The following is a 22,336-nucleotide window of genomic DNA, read 5'->3' on the forward strand; positions in this document are numbered from 1 at the left end:
TATCTTGCTTTGTCCAGCCATATCAAACAAAACAATAAACTGTAAGAAAGCTATTAAAAGGTGTAACTAAAACATGTGACATTCTCACACTGTATAGAACTGAAGGGAGACTATCAGTTTGAAATGTAATCGATTGTAGTAAAAGGAGTTATGTATTTTCAGGTACAACATCTATCCCAAGTCACCCTACTGTCTTTTTGATTTTACTATGCTTTTTAAAAAAAATAATAATAATAATTTCCCTCTCCTGTTTTGGTATGAGGGTAGGGATGGGGTGTGAGTGAGAGACCTGAGGGAAGAAAATCCCGCCCAAGCAAAAGGGAATGCTGACTGACTATGCAGGGGAAACAAATGGAAAGATTGCCAGGTGGCTACGGCTGTGGACTGGGAGTCAATTCCATGGGCTGTCACATATTTCCTTTGTGTCTTGGGCACAACTCAGTTAACCACTTTGTGCCTTTGTTTCATAAATGGGGATAAATGCATTAATGTGGCTTGAAGCTCTCCAGTACAGAAATTGTGGGGCCCATATAGGATAGAAAATGCTGTCAAATGGACAAAGTAAACACAACAAAAATAAAGAAATATTAAGAATTTTTGTCAGTCAGTAATTTTGGTTGATCATCAATAATAATAGTAAAATTAAATAATAATAAAAACACATTTTATACAGGAGTCGTGACTTTTAAATGTACAACATTTTTTAGTTGCTTGACTTCAATAAAAGGCAGCTTTTTCTTAAAAACAATGGGATTATGTTCATGTCACATCAAAACAAGTGAGATTTTTAATTTTTTTTACCATTAGTTTTTTATAACTAAGTTTGAAATAGGGTTTGAATCTGGATAAAGAGTTACGTTGACATCTTTTCTTCCTTTGTCACATTTGTAATGTGTATATTTTCTTTTTCAGATGAGCAGAACTTCATGCTCCGAGATGCAGAAGCTGAGGTGCTTTTCTGCTTCAGTTTAGAGGAGTCTCTAAAGAGAGCACAAGTGGCTCCGCTTTTTAAGGTACACACATTTTAATAACATGCGTAAATACATATTTTTTGTTTCATTGCTACAATAAAGGACAAAACATGCTTGGTCGCTCATTTGATCAATCTTAAGTACATTTTTCTGATAATTATCAATGCTTTTCCCAAACATGTGCTTAAGTAATAAGACAGCCTTCCTCTGCAAGAAGGCAGAGTAACACAAAAGGCTAAAAACTTGGGTGTCTAAAACCAAATGAAAGTACTCTCTAGAATGTGTTATTGCTATTTATAGCTGAAATTTATACATGCACTTATAGGGGAAACAATCTTATATATATGTTTATTGCACAATGTTGATACAAGTGTGATATTTTTATTGTTAGCTTTGAATTAAAGTTCCACTTAGAGCCAAAGTTGTAATGCAGTTTCATAATCTTTCAAAGCAGTCTGACTTCTTAATAGAAAACATATATGCAAACTAGTTTCATCTGTACAATCACTTCACTTTCAGACTCCTGTTAAGAGCAGAATGATATGATTCTTCTAAGAATATTTGTATGGGTAGATTTCTAAATATTTCATGTAAAAACTTACAATGAAATAACCTGGAAATTACTAAAATCATATGTCAGATAGTATTGCTATTGGAATACACTACATCTATTCACTGTTGGTTTTATTCTTATACTTAAAGAAAAACTGTTTCTGTTGGCCTTTCTGTGCTGTGTTTTCACAGCAAACAAGAAAACACATTCACCTTTGTCCTGAAAGCAATACATAATGAGACATATCTCATCTAAAAGATGACTTTCCTGAACTTTGCCCCAGGATTGTGCATTATACGAAACAATTTGAGATTTGGAGTGGAAGTGTTGTTTTAACAGAGACCAATTTACCTAGACATTTTTTTTTTTTTAATCTGTCACTTTAGGCATGTCAAAATAACTCGTGAGGGATCTAGCATAAAACCTTTTGCACCTGGCATACTTCAGTCAGAAATTCAGAAGCCAAAAATAATGTAAAACTTCAGTTTTTTTCTGGAAGTAAAGTTGGCTGGAGGATCAAAGAAGTTAAAATAGCATCTCTTCACCAGTTCAGATGGCAAGAACATATCTTCCCTCTAGCAAGTAGGAACAGATAAAATACACTGTATATGATCCCCTGTATTAAGAGTCTCAAGCAGGCAGAAAGCTAGTTGTAGTTTTGTTGGCAGACAATAGAAATTAGTGGTTATAAATTGGACAGTAAGAAATTGTCTGTGAAATTAGATAGCTAGATACAGAAATTAGATAGAAATAGAAATTTAGTGGTTATAAATTGGACAATAAGACTTAACTTTTCTTTGTAGAAGTCCTTTTGCAAGCCATTGGGCAACCACACAGTTGAAATAGGGTGTTTCTTTTTACATCCTTACCTAATATTCATTCAATATTTAATATTCATTCAGAAAATATTTACCATTTGAAGGTTTTATGGTCATTATTGTAAGTGTCACAGAAAGATTTTAGGTAAATAGGGGCAGATCTTTATCTCATGTAAATTGTCATAGCTCTTAATGGAGCTGTGACAGTTTACACCAGCTGAAGATCTGCTTCATAATTTATAAAATGACCCTTGCATTATAGTGGATGTCAGCACTATACAACACATCAGGTGCTAAAGGATCAAAAGTTGTACCCTTTACTTTCCCCTTTTTTTACATCTTATTGATAGGTGTATGTGTGTGTTTTTTAAAACATTGTTTGTTTTTAGGGAAAATATTTTTACATTACGCCTGGAATTTGTCCTAGTCTTTCCACCATGAAGGCAATTGTGGAATGTGCAGGAGGGAAAGTATTATCCAAACAACCTTCTTTTCGAAAACTTATGGAACACAAACAGAACAAAGTGAGTACAGTATCGCTTGGCTTTCTAACTATTATGTATAAAATATATTGTTCTCTTATTTGAACTCATATTTAGTATTTTTTTTAATGTAGAGTTTGTCAGCGATAATCTTGATATCCTGTGAAAATGATCTTCACTTATGTCGAGAATATTTTGCCAGAGGCATAGGTACGTGTGAACTACTAATAGAATTCCAAATCATGAATTTGTTGACTGTATTTATTTTTCATTGTTTAAGTACATGCACCTATTACTGGGAACAGTCCTAGATTAAAATGCAGCTAAAGGAATACTGTCTACTTAAAAAAAAAATCCAAATATGACGAAGCACCTTTTTAATATTATGTCCTCGGTTCTAAAATAGAATATATAGGGGTTTTCCTGTTCACCTGCTGATGCTTGAGTAGACCCATTACTGTCCCCCAATAGGTGAGACCCCTACCTTCTCCTTCCTGCCACCTTTATGTGCAGATTTTCTGCTGCCTTTCAGTTTCATCTCTGCTACTGCAGAATACTCTTCCAGGACCAAAAAGAGGGTTAGTCCTTGCCAACTCAGTAGTGCTTGAGTAATGTCATCATACCAATTCATAAGACAGAAAATGCAGTTGACTAGCAACAAATGCACAAACTGCATATCTTTCTCTGTTTTAGGTTTATTTTCTGATCTCAGTATATCTCCTAAAATCCTCATAATTTAAATAGTAGGTACAGCATTTTCAGATGGAAATGTGATTTTGAAGTTGTCAGTGTCTCCAAGGCAGAGTAATCAATTTTTCTTCAAGTAGTGTCCCTCTGGGTACTTTATTCTAGGTGTGCTTGCTCCTTCTGCGCGTTTAGATATTCAGATAAGTGCCCATTTGGCCTGTGCATGTGTGTTACCCAGTCTTATGTTCCACACCGTGGTTATATAGCACTCTGTGGGCGAACCACCCTCAGTTTCTTCTTAACTGCCTTGGTCTGAGACAGAGCCTTAGCAGCCATCCGTGTTGATGTTTACCTCAACTGGGACCCCATAGCTCTTATAATAGTTGTTGTTAGTGTGTAGTTATTCATATATAACTACACATTAACAACAACTAGAAAGATATATATTATGGGCATGCCTGGTTATCCTGATTTCAGATGCTGCCTATCATGCCGGGAGGCAGTGCTAGTGAGTGAGAGACACTCCTAGTGCATCCATTGCCTTAGGGAATCTCATATATCCCAAAAGTGCAACTTCTGCCTGGCATTAAAATCTAGAGCCAGAAAAAACAGGATCAGATTTCAGCTCCTCATGATGGAGAACTTGCTGCACCCAGCCTCTGAACCTCGCTGCACCTTGCTATATGCTGGTGTCTGAATAAGTGGGCTACCTCTACTGTCTCCCATCTAAGAAGAGAACCCACGATTCCTCTCAAAGTCTTCCAAAGACAGTGCTTTGAGTTCTCCAGGAATGGAATCTACCTCAGAGAAGCCTTGGTGGCCAAGGACACCAGCTAGTTCAGCACCCATTGGTCTCCAACCTGGCGTCCACTAGGCTGCTGGTTTCTCGAGTACCGAGGACACGGTTAAGCCTAAAGACTCCAGATCGTCGGGCTCCAGTAGGCCATTGGTACAGTCAGGGAAGCAAGGCAGCAAGAAGAGCTCTACCTCTTCTCACTTGGTACTTGTTCAGGCTCCATCTGGACTCACCTCAGAGCATTTGAGACACATAGTCCCCTCAACTCCCTCAGCCACCATTACTTCGGCTCAGGCCATGGACGTGGTACTGACAACACTCTCGGTACTGCAAGAGTTTTGTTTTCCCCAAGACCTCGCTGTTTCCAAGATGCCTGACTCACCATTGTTTGACTCTGATCTGCTCTCAGTACCAACGACCTGCAGCTCTCCTGACACCTGTCCAGTACAGACAGTTTTACCTTCTGTTTCTTCCAGTGCTCCACCACTCCAGAGTGATCTGGAAAAGGAGGATTCTGATGAAGATCTTGCCTCGGTCTCTCAAATATCTGTCCAAGGCTGCCCTCTCCACCCTTATAAAGGCACTTTTCCAGAGGCCTCTAAGGAATTTAATCACATTCATGAGAGATGTCCACAGCCACCATCTCTCTCTGATAGAAGCACCCATGGATGCCTCCACCCATGCCATATGCACCACCCCATTGGCCATACTGGGCCCCTAAGTGGCCTACCATCAGCAATTCTCTAGGGCCTCAAGTACCACCTGTCAGAGAGATAGATAGCCTTCATCACCCTCTCTCTCTCTCTCTCTCTCTCTCTCTCACACACACACACACACACACACACCCCCCCCCCCCCCCGCCCCAGAACCTCAGGAAGAAGCCTTTGAGGAACAGGAAGCTAGGACTGATGAAGAGGTCTTTCCACCAGCCAACATCTCTCCTTAATCCCCGGATGAAGCTGTTAAGCCACCTCCACCATCCCTGGCTGACAATTTTAGGCAGTTCCAGAACCTTATCAAGAGACTCGTGGATTCTTTGAAGATCCCTCATGAGGAGGTTAAAGAGCCATATCGTAAGCTGCTTGACATCCTTCATACAGCTTTATCGGCCCACATGGCCCTGCCTGTTAATGAGGTCTCCTAGACCCTGCAAAGGTTATCTGGCACACCCTGTGCACAATTCCATCCATGTGCAAGAGAGCGGATAAGAAATATTATGTCCCCTGTAAGTATTCAGAATCTTTATTTTCATATCCCTCTCCTAACTCCCTGGTGGTCAAGGTGGTTAATGCACACAGAAGGCAGCACCACACTAAATGTCTGCTCTATGATAGAAATCATAAGAGTTCCAACTTGTTCAGTAGAAAATCTTGTTTGTCAGCTACTTTACAGTTCAGAATAGCCAACTGCCAGCAATTGATGGCAAAATACAACTATCCAAATTATACCGAGCTGAATTCCTTTACTGAGCATCTACCAACAGAACAAAGAGCAGTTCCAAGCAACTATTGCAGAAGGCCAGCTTCTTGCCAGAACATTTCTGCAGGCCTCTGTCGACGCTGCTGATACTGCCGCTCGTTCCGTTTCTACAGCGGTAGTTATGAAGAGGGCCTCCTGGCTGCAGCTCTCCGGATTTCCAAAGGAGGTCCACAATATGGTCAAAGACCTCCCGTTTGAAGGCACTAAACTGCTGACAGGGCAGACACATCTCTGCACATGTTAAATGACTCTAGGACTACTTCGTGTGTTTGGGGGATTTATATACCTACCCACAAGTTTAGTAAGTCCCACACAGTGCAGAGATCCTGCCCTGTCCAATTTTCAAGCTCCCAGAGATCATATAAACCTCAACACAAGAGACAGAAGTTCTAGAGGAGAGGAAAAGTACCCATTTCCCAACCTTTGACCTCTCACCCTTCCACCTTGAAAACCAGTTTTGACAGGGTTGTCAAGGTACTGAGCTCCCATCCCCATTCATACCAACTGCAATGATTCACCTGCATTCCTCCCTTCAGAGACTGCCTTTACCACTTTCGGCAGGCTTGGGAGTCTATCGCTACAGACAAGTGGGTTTTGGAAATCATCTCCATCAAGTACTCCAATCGAGGTCACTTTTCTTCCTCCTGCCAATCCCCCTTCCCCATCCCTCTTCAGGGAACCCTCTCGTGAGCCCCTTCTAAGATAAGAAAGACGCTCTCCTACTCTTGGGTGCTATAGAGCCTGTTCTCATGCAGCACAGAGGGAAAGGTTTTTATTCCAGGTTCTTCCTGGTTCCAAAAATAAGAATAGCAGTTGGAAACCCATCCTAGATGTAAGGCAACTCAACACATTTGTGAAGGCACAGAATTTTGTTCAATATCTTCATAAATGATCTGGAGGATGGTGTGGATTGCACTCTCAGCAAATTTGCGGACGATACTAAACTGGGAGGAGTGGTAGATACGCTGGAGGGGAGGGATAGGATACAGAAGGACCTAGACAAATTGGAGGATTGGGCCAAAAGAAATCTGATGAGGTTCAATAAGGATAAGTGCAGGGTCCTGCACTTAGGACGGAAGAATCCAATGCACCGCTACAGACTAGGGACCGAATGGCTAGGCAGCAGTTCTGCGGAAAAGGACCTAGGGGTGACAGTGGACGAGAAGCTGGATATGAGTCAGCAGTGTGCCCTTGTTGCGAAGAAGGCCAATGGCATTTTGGGATGTATAAGTAGGGGCATAGCGAGCAGATCGAGGGACGTGATCGTCCCCCTCTATTCGACATTGGTGAGGCCTCATCTGGAGTACTGTGTCCAGTTTTGGGCCCCACACTACAAGAAGGATGTGGATAAATTGGAGAGAGTCCAGCGAAGGGCAACAAAAATGATTAGGGGTCTAGAACACATGACTTATGAGGAGAGGCTGAGGGAGCTGGGATTGTTTAGCCTGCAGAAGAGAAGAATGAGGGGGGATTTGATAGCTGCTTTCAACTACCTGAAAGGGGGTTCCAAAGAGGATGGCTCTAGACTGTTCTCAATGGTAGCAGATGACAGAACGAGGAGTAATGGCCTCAAGTTGCAGTGGGGGAGGTTTAGATTGGATATTAGGAAAAACTTTTTCACTAAGAGGGTGGTGAAACACTGGAATGCGTTGCCTAGGGAGGTGGTGGAATCTCCTTCCTTGGAAGTTTTTAAGGTCAGGCTTGACAAAGCCCTGGCTGGGATGATTTAACTGGGAATTGGTCCTGCTTCGAGCAGGGGGTTGGACTAGATGACCTTCAGGGGTCCCTTCCAACCCTGATATTCTATGATTCTATGATTCTATGAATTTCAAAATGGTGACACTTGTAGCAGTAATGCCATCTCTGGACCAAGGGGATTGAGTCTGAGTCCTCAACCTTCAGGGCGCATATTTCCATATAGCGATCCACCTGTTTCACAAAAGATTCCTATGTTTTACTGTTGGTCAGGACCACTTTCAGAGCAGGGTTCCCTTTTGGTCTCTCATCTGCCCCAAAGGTTACATCAGTAGTAGTAGCACACCTCCGCAGACAAGGAATTCTGGTGTTCCCTTACCTAGATGATTGGCTTCTGAAAGGTTGTTCTCATGACAAAACTTCACTGGCTACTTGCAAGGCCATGGACCTCTTCCTTGAGCTGCGCCTACAATTGAACATTCACAAGTCCTTGATCTGTACAAGGGTTAGAATTCATAGGAGCTTATTTTGATTCAATAGCAGCAAGAGCCTACCTCCCAATGCACAGATTCATGGCCCTATCCAACATAGCACAATCCAGATCAGCCCACAGACTCCAGTCAAGAACTGTCCACAGCTGTTGAGACATATAGCAGCTGACATTTTCATTTATAGACCATGTAAGACTGTGAATGCGTTGCCTTTAAGGGTGGCTCAGGACGGTTTATTCACCAGGCAGACCCAGACTAACCACATTATTTTCCATACCCACCTTTGTTGAAGGAATCTCACAACGTCTGCACAGGAGTCCTTTTTGCCTGCCATTCCTCAATTATTGTTATAACGACCGATGCATCCCTGTTAGGTTGGGGAGCACATCTGGACACCCACATAGCCCAGGGCAGGTGGACCTCTCAGGAGGCCTCTCTTCACATCAACCTCCTAGAGTTCAGGGACATCATATGCATGTATCCAATTTCTACCATTGATCAGGGCAAACACATAAAGGTCATGGTGGACAACATATCAGGCATGTTCTATTTTAACCATCACAGCAGCTTACCTTCCAGGTGCTCAGATTGTGACTGTGGATACACTCAGCAAGTACTTTTCTCAGAACCATAAGTGAGAAGTAGATTCCACTGCATTTCACCACATATTTTGGCAATGGGGCATCCTTTGGATAGACCTGTTCGCCATGGCCAGAAACAAGAAATGTGCTCAGTTTCTCTCCAGAGGCAGGCAGGGTCACCAATCCTTTCACCTTCAGTGGACATCAGGTCTGTTGTATGCCTTCCCTCTGACTCCTCTAATATCCAAAATTCTGCTGAAGATGAAAAGGACAAAGGCAGAGTTATTCTAAGAGTTCCAGATAGATATGGCCCAGACAAACATGGTTTTCTTACCTCATACAGCTGGCCGCTTGCTCACCAATCATTCTCCGGACCATTCTTTATCTTATCTCCGAAGAACATGAGAAGATCCTTTGTCCCAATCTCTTAAGTTCTTTGTCTCAAAGCATGGCTAGTCGATTGTTCACAGGTTCAGAGACAACCTGTTCGGAGGGAGTACAAAGAGTACAGTTACGCAGCAGGAAGCAGTCAGGGTGCTACAATCACTTGCAGAAATGGACAGAATATCACTGCTTCGTGTGACCTTTCCACTAGTAACCTCATTGCTGTCAGATACACTGGAATACATCCTGAAAGTTTTAAAAAAACAAACAAACTTGGGTTTGTTGCTGAGCTCCAGTAGGGTCTAGCTACGGTCATCACAGCCTTCCACTACCCAATAAAGGATTATTCCATGCTTGCTTATCCAATTACAGTGAGATTCCTCAGGGGATTCCAAAATCTCTTTCCGCAAGTCAATAACCCTACTCCAATTTGGGACCTTAGCTTGGTTCTTAAATGTCTTATGAGAGCTCTATTCAAACCAGTGGCTACATGTACACTTCTCCATTTATCAATGAAAATGGCATTCTTGGTAGCCATCACGTCAGCTCGACGAGTTGGGGAAATAGAGGCCCTTATGGCATACTCCCCCTTTCACTTTATTTTTCAAAGATAGTCACATGACAATTTCTCCCCAAATTTCTACGAGTGAGAAGAGCCCTGGCCTTCTGTCTTGATGGGACTAGATCTTTCAGAAAGTGTCTGCAATTGAGACAAACAATTTGGGACAGATCAGAAAGGTCTGCAGTCTCAAGGCTTTCCAAATGGATATCCGGCTGTTTTAGTTGTTGCTATCAATCTTGCAATTTCCAAGCAGCCTTGGACATACGTACTCATTCTGTGTGGTCTGTCTAAGCCTTTTTGAAGAATGTTCCCATTACTGAAAATGTAGCACTGCAACTTTGACCCCTGTACATGCCTTTGCTGAGCACTATGCGAAACCTCACAACTCTGCTTCTGGTGCTGTGTTTCAGAGGTGACGCGTGGAGGGGCGGGCATGCCGGGTCATGTGTCATTCCCCTCCCGCCCCGATTTGTTGGGGCGCCCAGCAGCAAAGCAGCAGCAGCTCCCCTGGTGGCTGCACTCGTCTGTCCATGCAGCGTGGGGAGGGAATAAGAAGCAGGGTGACTGGCTGCAGGCTGAGCTCCTTCCCCCTCGGTGTACGGGGCTGCTTCTCCATCCCTGCTGCTGGAGTGCAAGCACTTCCCACTGCCAGCTTTGTAGACCACCTTCTGAGGTGAGTCAGGGAGTGGAAGCAGAGGCAACACGTGGGGAGATCACCTGCCCCTCCCAAAGCCTTTCAGTTGTGCCCCTCCACTATCCACAGTTATGTCATCTCTGCTGTGTTTAGCTTTGTTATTACTTTATTCAATATGGACTTAACTCTGAAGCCCCCTCCTCCTTAAGAGGAACGGCTCATAGTCGCCTAGAATGGAGCACAGACGGAGACACTACTCAAACGAGAAGAAGAAATGGTTACTCAGTGCAGTAACTGGCTCTTTGAGAGGTGTTTCCCTAGAGGTGCTTCACTGTTCGCCCTCCTTCCCCTCTGCTTTGGAGCTGTGTGCTGTGGAGCGTCACAGCAGAGAAGGAACTGAGGGCAGTTCTGCACAGCACTATATGCTGCACGCGGTGTGGAGCATGAGACGACGTAGCGCAGGGATGACCAACCTGAGCCTGAGAAGGAGCCTGAATTTACCAATATACATTGCCAAAGAGCCACAGTAATAAATCAGGTTTCAGAGTAGCAGCCATGTTAGTCTCTAAGGTGCCACAAGTCCTCCTTTTCTTTTTGCGAATACAGACTAACAAATGTATTTGAGCATAAGCTTTCGTGAGCTACAGCTGCATCCAGTGAAGAGAGCTGTAGCTCACGAAAGCTTATGCTCAAATACATTTGTTAGTCTCTAAGGTGCCACAAATCCTCCTCTTCTTTTTAGTAATAAATCAGCAGCCCCCCACCCCGCTCCCAGCGCCTCCTGCCCACCGGCAGCCCCGCAGATCAGCGCCCACCCGCACATCCTGATTAGCTGTTTTGTGGCATGCAGGAGGCTCGGGGGGGAGTGGGGGGAGGTTGGGGAAGGAGCGAGGGCATGGCAGGCTCAAGGGAGGGGGTGGGAAGAGGTGGAGTGGGGGCAGGGCTTGTGGCAGAGCCGGGGGTTGAGCAGTGAGCCCCCCCCCGGCACATTGGCAAGTTGGGGCCTGTAGCTCCAGCCCCGGAGTCGGTGCCTAGACAAGGCGCCGCACGTTAACGTCTGGAGAGCCGCGTGTGGCTCCGGAGCCACCCCAACGTAGTGCATGTGCAGGCCGAACAGACGCCGCTATGAGAAATCTCCCATCAAAGGCACGGGGGCACAAGTACACCGAGAGTGGAGCACCCATTGAGACGCGTCCCCCTAAGAACCACAGGGTGAGAATCCATTTCATAGACAGATATGATGCCATCATTGAAGGGCAGGGCTTAAACACTTGGGTCTGTGTTTGGTGTGAGGTGGGGAAATTGCCTTGATACCAATCCTGAAGGATCTGAAGAAAATAAATTTGTCAATAGGACCGAAGAACACAAACTAATCCTGCGCTGGAGAGGGGACAAACAGAGACGTTCTGACTCTGCTGTGTGTAGCAGGGAGGACTGTAGGCAGTTTCAACTCGCTGCCATAGGCAGTCAGAGGGAACTGAATGGCAGTTGGGGCTGCACTCCCTTTTATGCCCTTGGGTTTGGGAAACTGGGACATGCAGGGTGCATGTGCGGACCCAGTTGACACTGCTGGCCAAACTTTCTGAACCTGCGTGCATGAGATGCCCAAACACCAATAGCGGGATCCACACAGACAGTACTTGAACGTCTATATGCAGTAGCCACAAATACGGACCCAGTGCAATAACCAACAGTAATCACGCTTCAGACAAAAGGAAAAAACACCACCTTCCTAACCAAAGCTTTGATCCTGCACTGAACTCCGTGTGGACAGACCCCTCTCCCTATGTGCTCCTGTAGTGCTTCACTGACAGGACTGCACTCCTGGGGTGCTTCAGTGATTTACAGGGTTTTTCTCAAACAGAACTTTGCGCAGGATCAGGGTCCATTTCAGGCAAGTGGTCAAGCAGATAGGCCAAGTCAGTAGACTTCAGCTGTGTTGCACTGGTAGAGGAAATATGGTCACAGTAAAACAATCCTAAGAGAATGCCCATCTTCCAGTTCTTCAGTGTTCAATTCTAGGTCTGTCAGTGGACATATCTCAGCTGATTCCCCCATGCTCCTTGTGATGTAGAATGAAGAAGGCTCTCTCTGTAGTATATTAATCTTTTTTTTTAATATTTCTAGATGTCCATAATGCTGAGTTTGTTCTGACTGGAGTACTTACTCAAACACTGGATTATGAATCATATCCTTTTTATATGAAAACCAAGAAATGCTTCAGTGATTGTTGGGAAAGGTTCTGTGGTTTTACTAAATGTATTTATATACTAGGAGACAAGGTAAGTTACAACGTTAGTCTGTGGTTTCTGGAGATGTAGGTTCAATTTAAAGTGGAATGAATTTGGTGACTTTTTTCCAGTCACAGAAGGCATTACAATCACTCATATGTGTAATCTCCTCTGTCATATTCATCCTCCTCCCTTTTTGCACAGTTAGACCTATCTAGACACTGCCTGCTTTGTCTTGAATTTAAGACTTGGGTGCATTTGTGGAAAACTTACTTGCTGTTTTCCCAGTACCTGACAGATTACTTCGGATGCCCCAAAGCAGAGAACACTTTGCGGTAGGTGAGTTGGGGAGTGATCTGAATAATTAATTTTAAAATGTCAGATTTTATCTGGATTACTGAAACTAAACATTTTTGGATTGCAATAATGTATCAAAGATGGATAAAGAAGGTACTACATAAATACGATGTAATTGATTGGTGGGCTGGGGGAGGAATCCTAAAAATTTGTGGCTTGTTTGAAGTATATTCTAGAAAAGATTACTCTGAACATAAAAAAAATTAGATTGAACATAGAATTTATACTTTTGCTTAATGTTATGTCAGTGGTTTCTAGAAGTAGCAAATAGCTCATTAGTCCAGAATGTTGTAAACCCTGTAGCTATCAGTAATATTCACCTAAGAAAAGCAAGTAGTATACTTTGAGTTAATGTTTTATGTAAATGTTTTCTGCACTGATTTTTCAAAGTTGTGTTCCCTTAACAAACTTACATATAAATTTACTTGATGGATAGTAAAATGCCTTATTGCTTTGGAGTCCTTGGAGCATTAAATCTAGCTGTTCCAGCCACCGTGTAAAGTAACTAATACTTCCTGTGAGTGCTGTTTTCCAGCTGTGTTCCTTGGGATGATGAGCAGTTCAAAGCAGGAAAGCAAAAATAAACTGCATCTTTTTTAGGATGTGTAATTTTATTATGAGAAAAACATAATTTACTATGTTTTGTATTATACTACTGTTTTAAAAGATCCCATTTTAGATATAATTAGTTTGCTAGTTTTTAAACATTTTAACTATGGTACTTCAACCTAAAGGAAAATTTGGATGTGAAAATAAAAATAAAAAGGGCTTGCTGTCTCTTAAGTTATGGATTTGAAGACTGAAAATGTTTTGTACTTTATTTCTTACTCTATTTTCTTTTATATTGGTATTTTTCCCAAGTTTTAAATAAATGTACTATAAGTGTTTTACTCTAAATTTTAGTGGTGTTTTTTTAAATATTGTGCAGTTATGGCACTCTGGTAAAAGAAAGTGAATCATTTTTGCAAGTGGTGTAAGATTATAAGTTTATTTTTTGGGGTATGTAAATATATGAAAGCCAGGTAAATTAAAGGGAAATTCTTGTAAGTGTATAAATGTGTTGGAAGGAACACATTTATAAACTTGGAGGAGGGAGTGACTACAGCCCACACTCTTAACTCTGTTGTGATAACTTTCTTCTGTATAATCAATTTTATGAAATATTTTTTAAAATCTCTCAATTTTCACTTTTATTTTATCAAAAGTGAACTGTTCTTGCAATACACATGCCATTACATCTTATTTATTGCTTTAGATTCCTAATCCTAATCAACAAATAAATTTAAAAAAGTCTGAGAGCACCTATATTTTGCTTAATCAACAAGCAGTTATGTTTACCTCTCCCCCGAAGAGTTTGTGCTTGCTGGTGAAGCAAATACTATTTAATTTAAAACTACGTACTTTGTTTTAGAGAATACATGGGTTTCAGAGTAGCAGCCGTGTTAGTCTGTATCTGCAAAAAGAAAAGGAGTACTTGTGGCACCTTAGAGACTAACAAATTTATTTGAGCATAAGCTTTCGTGAGCTACAGCTCACTCTGATGAAGTGAGCTGTAGCTCACAAAAGCTTATCCTCAGATAAATTTGTTAGTCTCTAAGGTGCCACAAGTACTCCTTTATTAGAGAATACATAAAATCTCTGTGGTATTTGACCTCTCTGTTGCTTCCCTTCTGGGAATGTTTAAAGTTAGGCATATGGTTAAGTACCTTGCTGAACTGGAGTCCTGCACTCTGATGTGATTTCTTAACCATTTTTTGCTCCTCCCTGGGGTTGCTATAGTACATGACATCTTCAAACTATACAGTCTGTTTACTGCTGATCTTAGAGCTGGATAAAATTGAGTTAAAAATTTTGCTAAAAATTTTCATGACTTTTTTGCCAGTTCTAGTGATATCTATTGAAATTTTTTTGTTGTTGTTGAAACATGTATCATTCAAAATAAATATTGATTCTTCATTGAGAATTGCCTCTGCAGAGTCTCACTCTTGGGCATGTGGACATTGTCAGTAAGAGCTCTGAAACTATTTAGAAAGCAGTGAATGTTGGTACACTGCACTCTTCTAGAATCTGAGAGTTAAGTGTGAAGATATTTAAGGAAACAGCCTTGTTGTCCTAGGTTCTTACCACCATGGAAAATATCTTAAGCTACAGGAACTATCACTTAAGTTTTCTTTAGCATTGTAGTTTTCACTTCCTATCTTTTTACTCTGAGTAGTGATTTGTGTGTGGGGGGTACAGAAAATGATGGTGACAAAGGTTTTATTGGCATGAGTTTTGGTATGGCTGTCCTATCAACAAGTGACAAAGCCATGAGAAATAAGTTGTCTCTTGCTTCAGGGTAGGTGGAGAGGCTGAAAGGGAGCAGATGTTAGCCAGGATCAGAACAGGGGAAAACAAAAACAAAAAAACCAAGACTCTCCAAACTTCCACCTCTTTGACACCAAAATTGGATGCCACTCAGCAAGTTGTGCAGCTTTTTGTAATATGATCTCTTTCTTGTAGGGTTTAATCAGCAGTGAAATAATTCTCATTGTTGATGTTTAAATCAACCGTCACAGTATTTGTTTAATTTTAATACTTCTGGGAATCACATAAGAGGTGCGAAAATGCAGCTGGAGTCAACTAGCTGGGTATTTCCTGATGGGTTATTGTTTTCATTCAAAAGGAATTTCTGCTGTGTATCGGCAGTTTTTTAAAGAGCCATTATAAGGGCACAAGAGCAAACTATCCCACTGTGTAGGAAAGACGAAGTATGGCAATAAACCACACTGGCTTAACCAGGAGATTGTCAATGATCTGAAACTCAAGAGAGTCCTACATAAAGGAGAAACTGACAAATTACAAAGGATGAATATAAACAAACGAGCAGCATGTAGGGACAAAATTAGAAAGGCGAAGGCACAGAATGAGACTAAACTAGCTAGAGACAAAGGGTAACAAGAAAACATTATACAAATAAGTGGAAGACCAGGGATAGGATAGGCCCATTGCTCAATGACGGGGGAGGGGAGGAGGCAATAACAGAAAATCTGAAAATGGCAGAATTACTAAACAACTTCTTTGTTTTCAGTTTTTACCAAAAAGGTTAGCAGCAATCTGATGTCTAACATAGCAAAAGGCAGTGAAAATGAGGTATGATCTGAGGCTAAATTAGGGAAACAACAAGATAAAAATTACTTAGACAAGTTAAATGTCTTCAAGGCACCAGGGCCTGATGAAATACATCCTAGAATATTCAAGGAGCTGACTGAGGAGATATGAGCCATTAGTGATTATCTTCAAAAACACATGGAAAATGGGAGAGATTTCAGAGGACCGGAAGAGGGCAAATAGTGTCAATCTATAAAAAAGGGAATAAGGACAACCTGTGGAATTAGACTAATCGGTTTAAACTTCAGTACCCAGAAAGATTATGGAGGAAATCAAGCAATCAGTTTTCAAACACCTAGAACATAATAAGGTGATAAGAAACAGTCAAGAATAAATCATGTCAAACCAACTTAATAGCTTTTTTCACAGGGTAACAAGCCTTGTGGATGGGGGAAGTGGTATATCATGACTTTAGTAAGGATATGTCTATACATACAGTGCTTCAGTGGCACAGCTGTACCAATGGGAGGGAGCTCTCCTGTGAGCATAAAAACCCCCACCTCCATGAGTGGTGTAAGTTATGTCGGTGGGAGAAGCTCTCTCACCGACATAGTGCTGTCCACATGAATGCTTATGTCGGTGTAACATGTCTCTGAGGGGATGGAATATTCACACCCGAGCAACATATGTTTTGGCAACATAGGCTGTAGTGTAGACAGCCTAAGACTTTATCAAAAGTCTCACGTGATCTTCTCAACAAACTAGGAAATAAAGCCTAGATGGAGCTACTCTAGGGTGGGTGCATAACTGGTTGGAAAACTGTTTCCAGAGACTAGTTATCAGTGATTCACAGTCGACATGGAAGGGCATATTGAATGGAGTCCTGCAGGAATCTGTCCTGGTTACAGTTCTGTTCAAGATCTTCATCGATGATTTAGATAATGGCATAGAGTACACTTGTAAATTTTGTGGACAATACCAAGCTGGGAGGGGTTGCACATGCTTTGGAGGCTAGAATTATAATTCAAAATGATCCAGACAAACTAGAGAAATGGTCTGAACTAAACAGAATTAAATTCAGTAAGGACAAATGCAAAGTACTCCACTTAGGAAGGAACAATCAATTGCAAACATACAAAATGGGAAGTGACTGCCTAGGAAGGAGTACTGTGGAAAAGGATCTGGGATTAATAGTGGATCACATGTTAAATGAGTCAATAGTGTAATACTCTTGGGGGGACAAAAAACCTCACACCGAACACACCACATAATTCTGGGATGTATTAGCAGGAGCATTGTAAGCAAGACACAAGTAGTAATTCTTCCACTCTGCTCTGAGAAGGCCTTAGCTGAAGTATTGTGTCCAGTTCTGGGCACCACATTTCAGGAAAGATATGGACAAATTGGAGAAAGTCCAGAGGAAAGCAACAAAAATTATTAAAGTTCTAAAAAAGGTGAACTCTGAGGAAAGATTGAAAAAAATTGGGTTTATTTAGTCTGGAGAAGAGAAGATTGAGGGGGAACATGGTTACTGTTTTCAGGTACATAAAATTGTTACAAGGAGGGAGAAAAATTGTTCTCCTTAACTTCTGAGGGTAGGACAAGCAGCAATGGGCTGAAAAGCTTCCTAACGGTCAGGATAGTTAAGCATTGGAACAAATTGCCCAGAGATGTTGTGGCATCTTGGTCACGGGAGGTTTTTAAGATTAGAATAGACCATTTGAGTGGTTTGTTTTTACCTAGTCCTGCCTTGAGTGCAGGGGACTAGTCTAGATGATCTATTGAGGTCCCTTCCAGTCCTACACTTCTGTTATTCTATGGTTGTATAATAAAAAACTTTTAAATTAAATGGGGTAATATTCCCTTTTGGTATGTTTATGAATTTCACAGATTGTGATATAAAAATTAAAACTGATGTGTTAGCTGTTATATGCTGTTTAAAAAGCATTTTCTCTGTGCTGTGCATCAGTTTGTGGGGGTTAAGAGGTTTTTTGTTATACAAAACAAAAAACCCTGCGTTTGTTGCTCCTGGCCTTGCATTTAAAGCAATTGTTCTGAAGCAGAAATATTTTCAATGCATAATCATTTGTGCCAGTCTGAGTTCTACAAAACTTCATGTCTTCACAGTACACTACAAAGATTAATCTCCTAACAAATTTAGGCCCTGATCCTGCAATTAATAGGTTCATAAGCAAGAAGGGACCATTATGATCATCTAGTCTGAGCTCCTGTATAACACAGGCCATAGAACTTCCCCCCAAAAATTGCTAGAGCAGATCTTTTAGAAAAAAATAATAAAAAGTTATCCACTCTTTATTTAAAAGTTGTTGGTGATGGAGAATCCACCATGACCTTTGGTAAATTGTTCCTATGGTTAATTAGTATTTACACCTTATTTCCAGTTTGAATTTGTCTTGCTTCAGCTTCCAGCCATTGGATTGTGTTATACCTTTCTCTGCTAGACTGAAGAACCCATTACTAAATATTTGTTCCCAGTTGTGGCAGAGTGCTGAAGGCTAGCATTTAAGTCAGTACTCCTAGTCACTATTAGTGTTAATTAGGATCTCCTGGAGAAGACCTAATTGGACAGAGGTGTACTTGATTACCAGGCCAGATTGAGGCTAATGAGTCAATTAGCCCATTAATAGGGAAGCCATATAAAAGGGCACAGGAAGGAGTGCTTCGGGGGGGAAGAGAAGGAGAGAAATAGAAGGCTTGGAGAACCAGTGACACCTTACCACACACCCCTTTTGGGAAAAGGGTTAGAAAGTTGAGATACAGTGTGTAATGGTGTGGAGACACCACTATGTATGGGAGGAGGGATTAGAACACTAAACTACATAGTGGTGTTCACAAACAAGAAGGTCTCAGTGCAGTCTGTACTTTTTGTAAAGGCAGGGCTGCAACCCACAGCCCCATCACACCCATGTCGGTACTGATAGACTAATCAAGTCACCCCTTAACCTACTGATGTAACTGTTCTATATGACAGGCTGGCTTTCACCCAGGTCAGTTATATACTGGACAGCTTCCAAATTTGACCATATATCAACGATGGATATGAAAAGGGATTGATTATGGACGCAGTGTTTGTTGGTTTCTCAGACGCCTACAATACAGTCAATCACAGGCTCCTTGCCAAGGTATCAATGGTGATGAAGAGCCACCACTTCACAAAGCTAATACAGACCATACTGGAGAACAGAAGAGTCTTCATGAACTTGTGGCAAACAGAGCCAATGGGAACAACAGAAGAATGGGTCTCCCCCCACCCCCACCCCCCCAAAAGGAGGTGTCTTAGCATCTAGGTTTTTCAACATCTGCACAAATGACCAGCCAACCTACCCTGCACAAGATGCTTTATCTGCGCAGATGATCTGTGACACACAGCCTAAGAAGTTTGGCATATTAGAGAGTACTCTGGTGAATGCACTTAGCACCCTAGACAAATACTAGGCAGCCAACGAACTGCATGCTAAACCTAGTAAAGTCACAAGTCAGTGCATTCTGGCTCAAAAACCAAGCACAAACTCCATAAATCTTGTATAACGCAGAGTTACTCAACTGTGCATTCTCCTGTAGAGTCCACATTGAGAAAACTAAAGCCAAGGTTGGCATCTGAAACATTATCAGCAAGCTGGTTACATCAAAGTGGGATGCTGACCTGTCCATTCTCCAATCAATGGAACAGTACTGGCCCTTTTCTACTTCTCTGCTGAATAAGTCTGTGCAGTGTGGGCCAGATCCCCTCACACCGCGGGCCAGATCCCCTCACACTGCAGGCCACTATATTGCAGGATGCCTTAGGCTCTCTCACTTCAACAGCCTCTACATCCTTGCAGATATTGCTCCTTATATATACACCACAAACTTGTTAAGAGTCAAGTGTACAAGGTGATGCACAGATCCAAGACATCCACTGTATAACCAGGATGCTTAGTCGACTGAAGTCACAACAAAGTTTTCTTGCCACCATTAAACACCTAACATTGAACCCTTGTCTGGGTGACAGTTATGGCAAAGAGTAGAAAATGACCCTATAGCCTGTGTGCTCTAGCTCCCACTTGCTACAGATCAGTCCCACCTTCCACTTTTTACAGATCAGTTGAGGACTATATGGTGTTACCTTAATCAACTCCACACAGGAGCTAGCCAGACTAGAGATGCAATGATCAAGTGGGGCTATGCCACTGGCCCCAATGCCTATGACTGTAGCAGAGAGCTTCAAAATATGGCCTGGTGGAGTGCATTGATTGGGCAGTCATGTGCACAGATGTAGCAAGAAGCAGTATGAGGACACAACAAGAAGATCCCTTAACCTCTTTGTTAAGCTAACTAGATTTGAGCTTCTAGAGTCTATCACTAGAAGGCATGTCTTCTAGTGCTTTAATCATGCTCATGGCTCTTCTCTGAACCCTCTTCAGTTTATCAACTGAATTGTGGGCACTAGAAGTGGACACAGTATTGCAGCAGCGATCGCACCAGTGCCAAATACTCACTTCTGGTGGTTATGAACTGCCAGGCTTCCTGCCTGACTCCCTCTCACCGATTTTTCTTTACAGCCAACTCTATTCTTCCTTCCTGGTGTTTCCTGAACTTGGTTGCCCAGGAGTTCAACAGTGTCTCAGCTTGTCCTCCCATTCAGGAGTCTTTCCCTCCAGCACAGCCACCAGTTCACGCTTCAGGCACAGGAAATTCCTTCTGGTTTCAGGCAGGAAAGGGAACAGGACACTGCTGGTGCCCTTCAGCCTTAGCAAGGCAGTGATCAAAGCTCCAAGGGCTTACTCAGGCCCACGGCCCAGCTACATAACCTGTATACACAGAACAGCAGCTCACAAACAGACCATCCACCAAGTTCCACTACCTCCAAGCACAGAATTTGCTGCTGGAGCTACTCCCTCTGAAACTCTCCTGTTAGCTGCCTCTGTTCATGTGTGCGTAACTACTCATGGCAAAAATCAGTGGGACTACTCACGGTGCATAAAATTAAGCACATGCATATGCCTTTGCAGGACTGGGATCTTACTGCTAAAATTGTTAGAGCTATCTACTGCAGTGCAAATCCTGTCATCTTTACTCAGGCAAATGTAGCATTGAATGGGATAGAAATTTTGCCTAGGGATTGAAATAGAACTGCTGGATTTGGCCCTACTTGTATCTTTTTATAACTGTTCTGACCTTTAAGATTAATTTCTTCTCTCTTCAGCAGCTATGATGTTGATGTATTACTATTTACCAGAAATACAGAACAGTGAGAAGAGGAGAATCTTGTAGCCTCTTAAAGGTAACAATTTCATTTCATGAAAGCTATCCAAAATACTGTCAGTTATTGCATAGAGTAGCTTGAAGAAAAGTTAATGCAATGATGGAACAAATGAACCCCCTGAGAACTGTGAGCTGTAAAGCATCTGTTTCATCATCAGTGGAGACAGTGTTTATGTAGCCAACATACAATATGAAGGATTTTGATTAACCTTTCAATTAGAGTAAAAGAAAAAAATCTGCCAAGAAATAGTCCTTCAAGAACCACAGGAGCTGTCCAGAGCCAACTGGCTTGCACAGATGTTGGGTGTATGATTGGTGGTCAAGGGAGGATTTGATGCAGGATTCCAATATTAGATTTTGAGAGAGTATTTTCAAAGAATGGTGCATTTTATGGAGTTAGTTACTTGGGCGATATCTATACTGCAATGTAAGCCCAGCTTTTGAAATCAGGCTCAAACCTAACCCCCCTTTCATCTACACACAAATCATGCTAGTCCAGGGCTTGGAACCAGGGACCTAGGATCCCAAGGGGGTGGAAGCTCTGAGCTGGAGTCAAGCTGGGTCCTAGGGTTCAAGCCCTATTGCTTTGCAGTGTAGGCACAGCCCCACCGGACTCATGCTCTGGGAATCTGCAACAGTATTCCACAATCCTACAGCCTGACTTTGTGTCTTCTGGACAGTCAAGTTTGGTAGGCAGTCCAGTTTTCCCACACTACACCAAAAAACAAAGGGCTAGAGGAAGCACATTTTGGGATGGCACTAGGAAGTCTGGGATCTAGGTGGTTGGACTCAGGCCTGCATAATGCAGTGTAGACACTGGAGCTCCAGATTGAGGCCCAGAGTTCAACAAGTCCTAATCTAGGGTTACAAATGAGTGTAGACACTCAAGCCCTGGGTTAACAGACTAGGGTCTGCTAACTCAAGTTCCACTAACCCTGGGCTTGCATTGCACACATACCCTTGGTGTCTGACTTGATCCTAATGGCTCTCCTTCAGAGGACAAAATGAGCAGCTTGTTCCCTTCCAGAATAATGTAAACAGCAACATGAAGCAGACATTTTTAGCTCATAACATTCCTGGGTATTCTTTGTAGAAAGTCTTCATTCTGATGTGTTAATACTAACATTCTGGTTCTGAGAATCCATTTATCCCTCACATTATGTTGAGAATCCAGTTTGCTCTCTCTTTTAGAGTATTGATATGTCCCCCATCACTGTAGTATCAGTGCGCCTCGCAATCTTTAATGGTTTTATCCTCAAC

The 22,336-nt window shown here is 42.2% G+C and overlaps 1 protein-coding gene across 2 annotated transcripts in view; it reads left to right on the forward strand.

Moving 5' to 3' along the window:
• PAXIP1 (PAX interacting protein 1) overlaps nucleotides 1-13,618 on the forward strand; it is a 92,377-nt gene extending 78,759 nt beyond the window's left edge. For both annotated transcript variants that reach the window (XM_077808383.1, XM_077808384.1), the window contains 5 exons: nucleotides 913-1,013; nucleotides 2,732-2,866; nucleotides 2,959-3,034; nucleotides 12,261-12,320; nucleotides 13,134-13,618. In XM_077808383.1, the coding sequence (XP_077664509.1) occupies nucleotides 913-1,013; nucleotides 2,732-2,866; nucleotides 2,959-3,034; nucleotides 12,261-12,320; nucleotides 13,134-13,150 (389 nt within the window). In that variant the 3' untranslated portion in view covers nucleotides 13,151-13,618. The remainder of the gene's footprint in view (nucleotides 1-912; nucleotides 1,014-2,731; nucleotides 2,867-2,958; nucleotides 3,035-12,260; nucleotides 12,321-13,133) is intronic.
• Nucleotides 13,619-22,336: the final 8,718 nt, after the last annotated feature.

The sequence above is a fragment of the Eretmochelys imbricata genome, chromosome 2 (genome assembly GCF_965152235.1).
Source record: "Eretmochelys imbricata isolate rEreImb1 chromosome 2, rEreImb1.hap1, whole genome shotgun sequence".
Lineage (NCBI taxonomy): Eukaryota > Metazoa > Chordata > Testudines > Cheloniidae > Eretmochelys > Eretmochelys imbricata.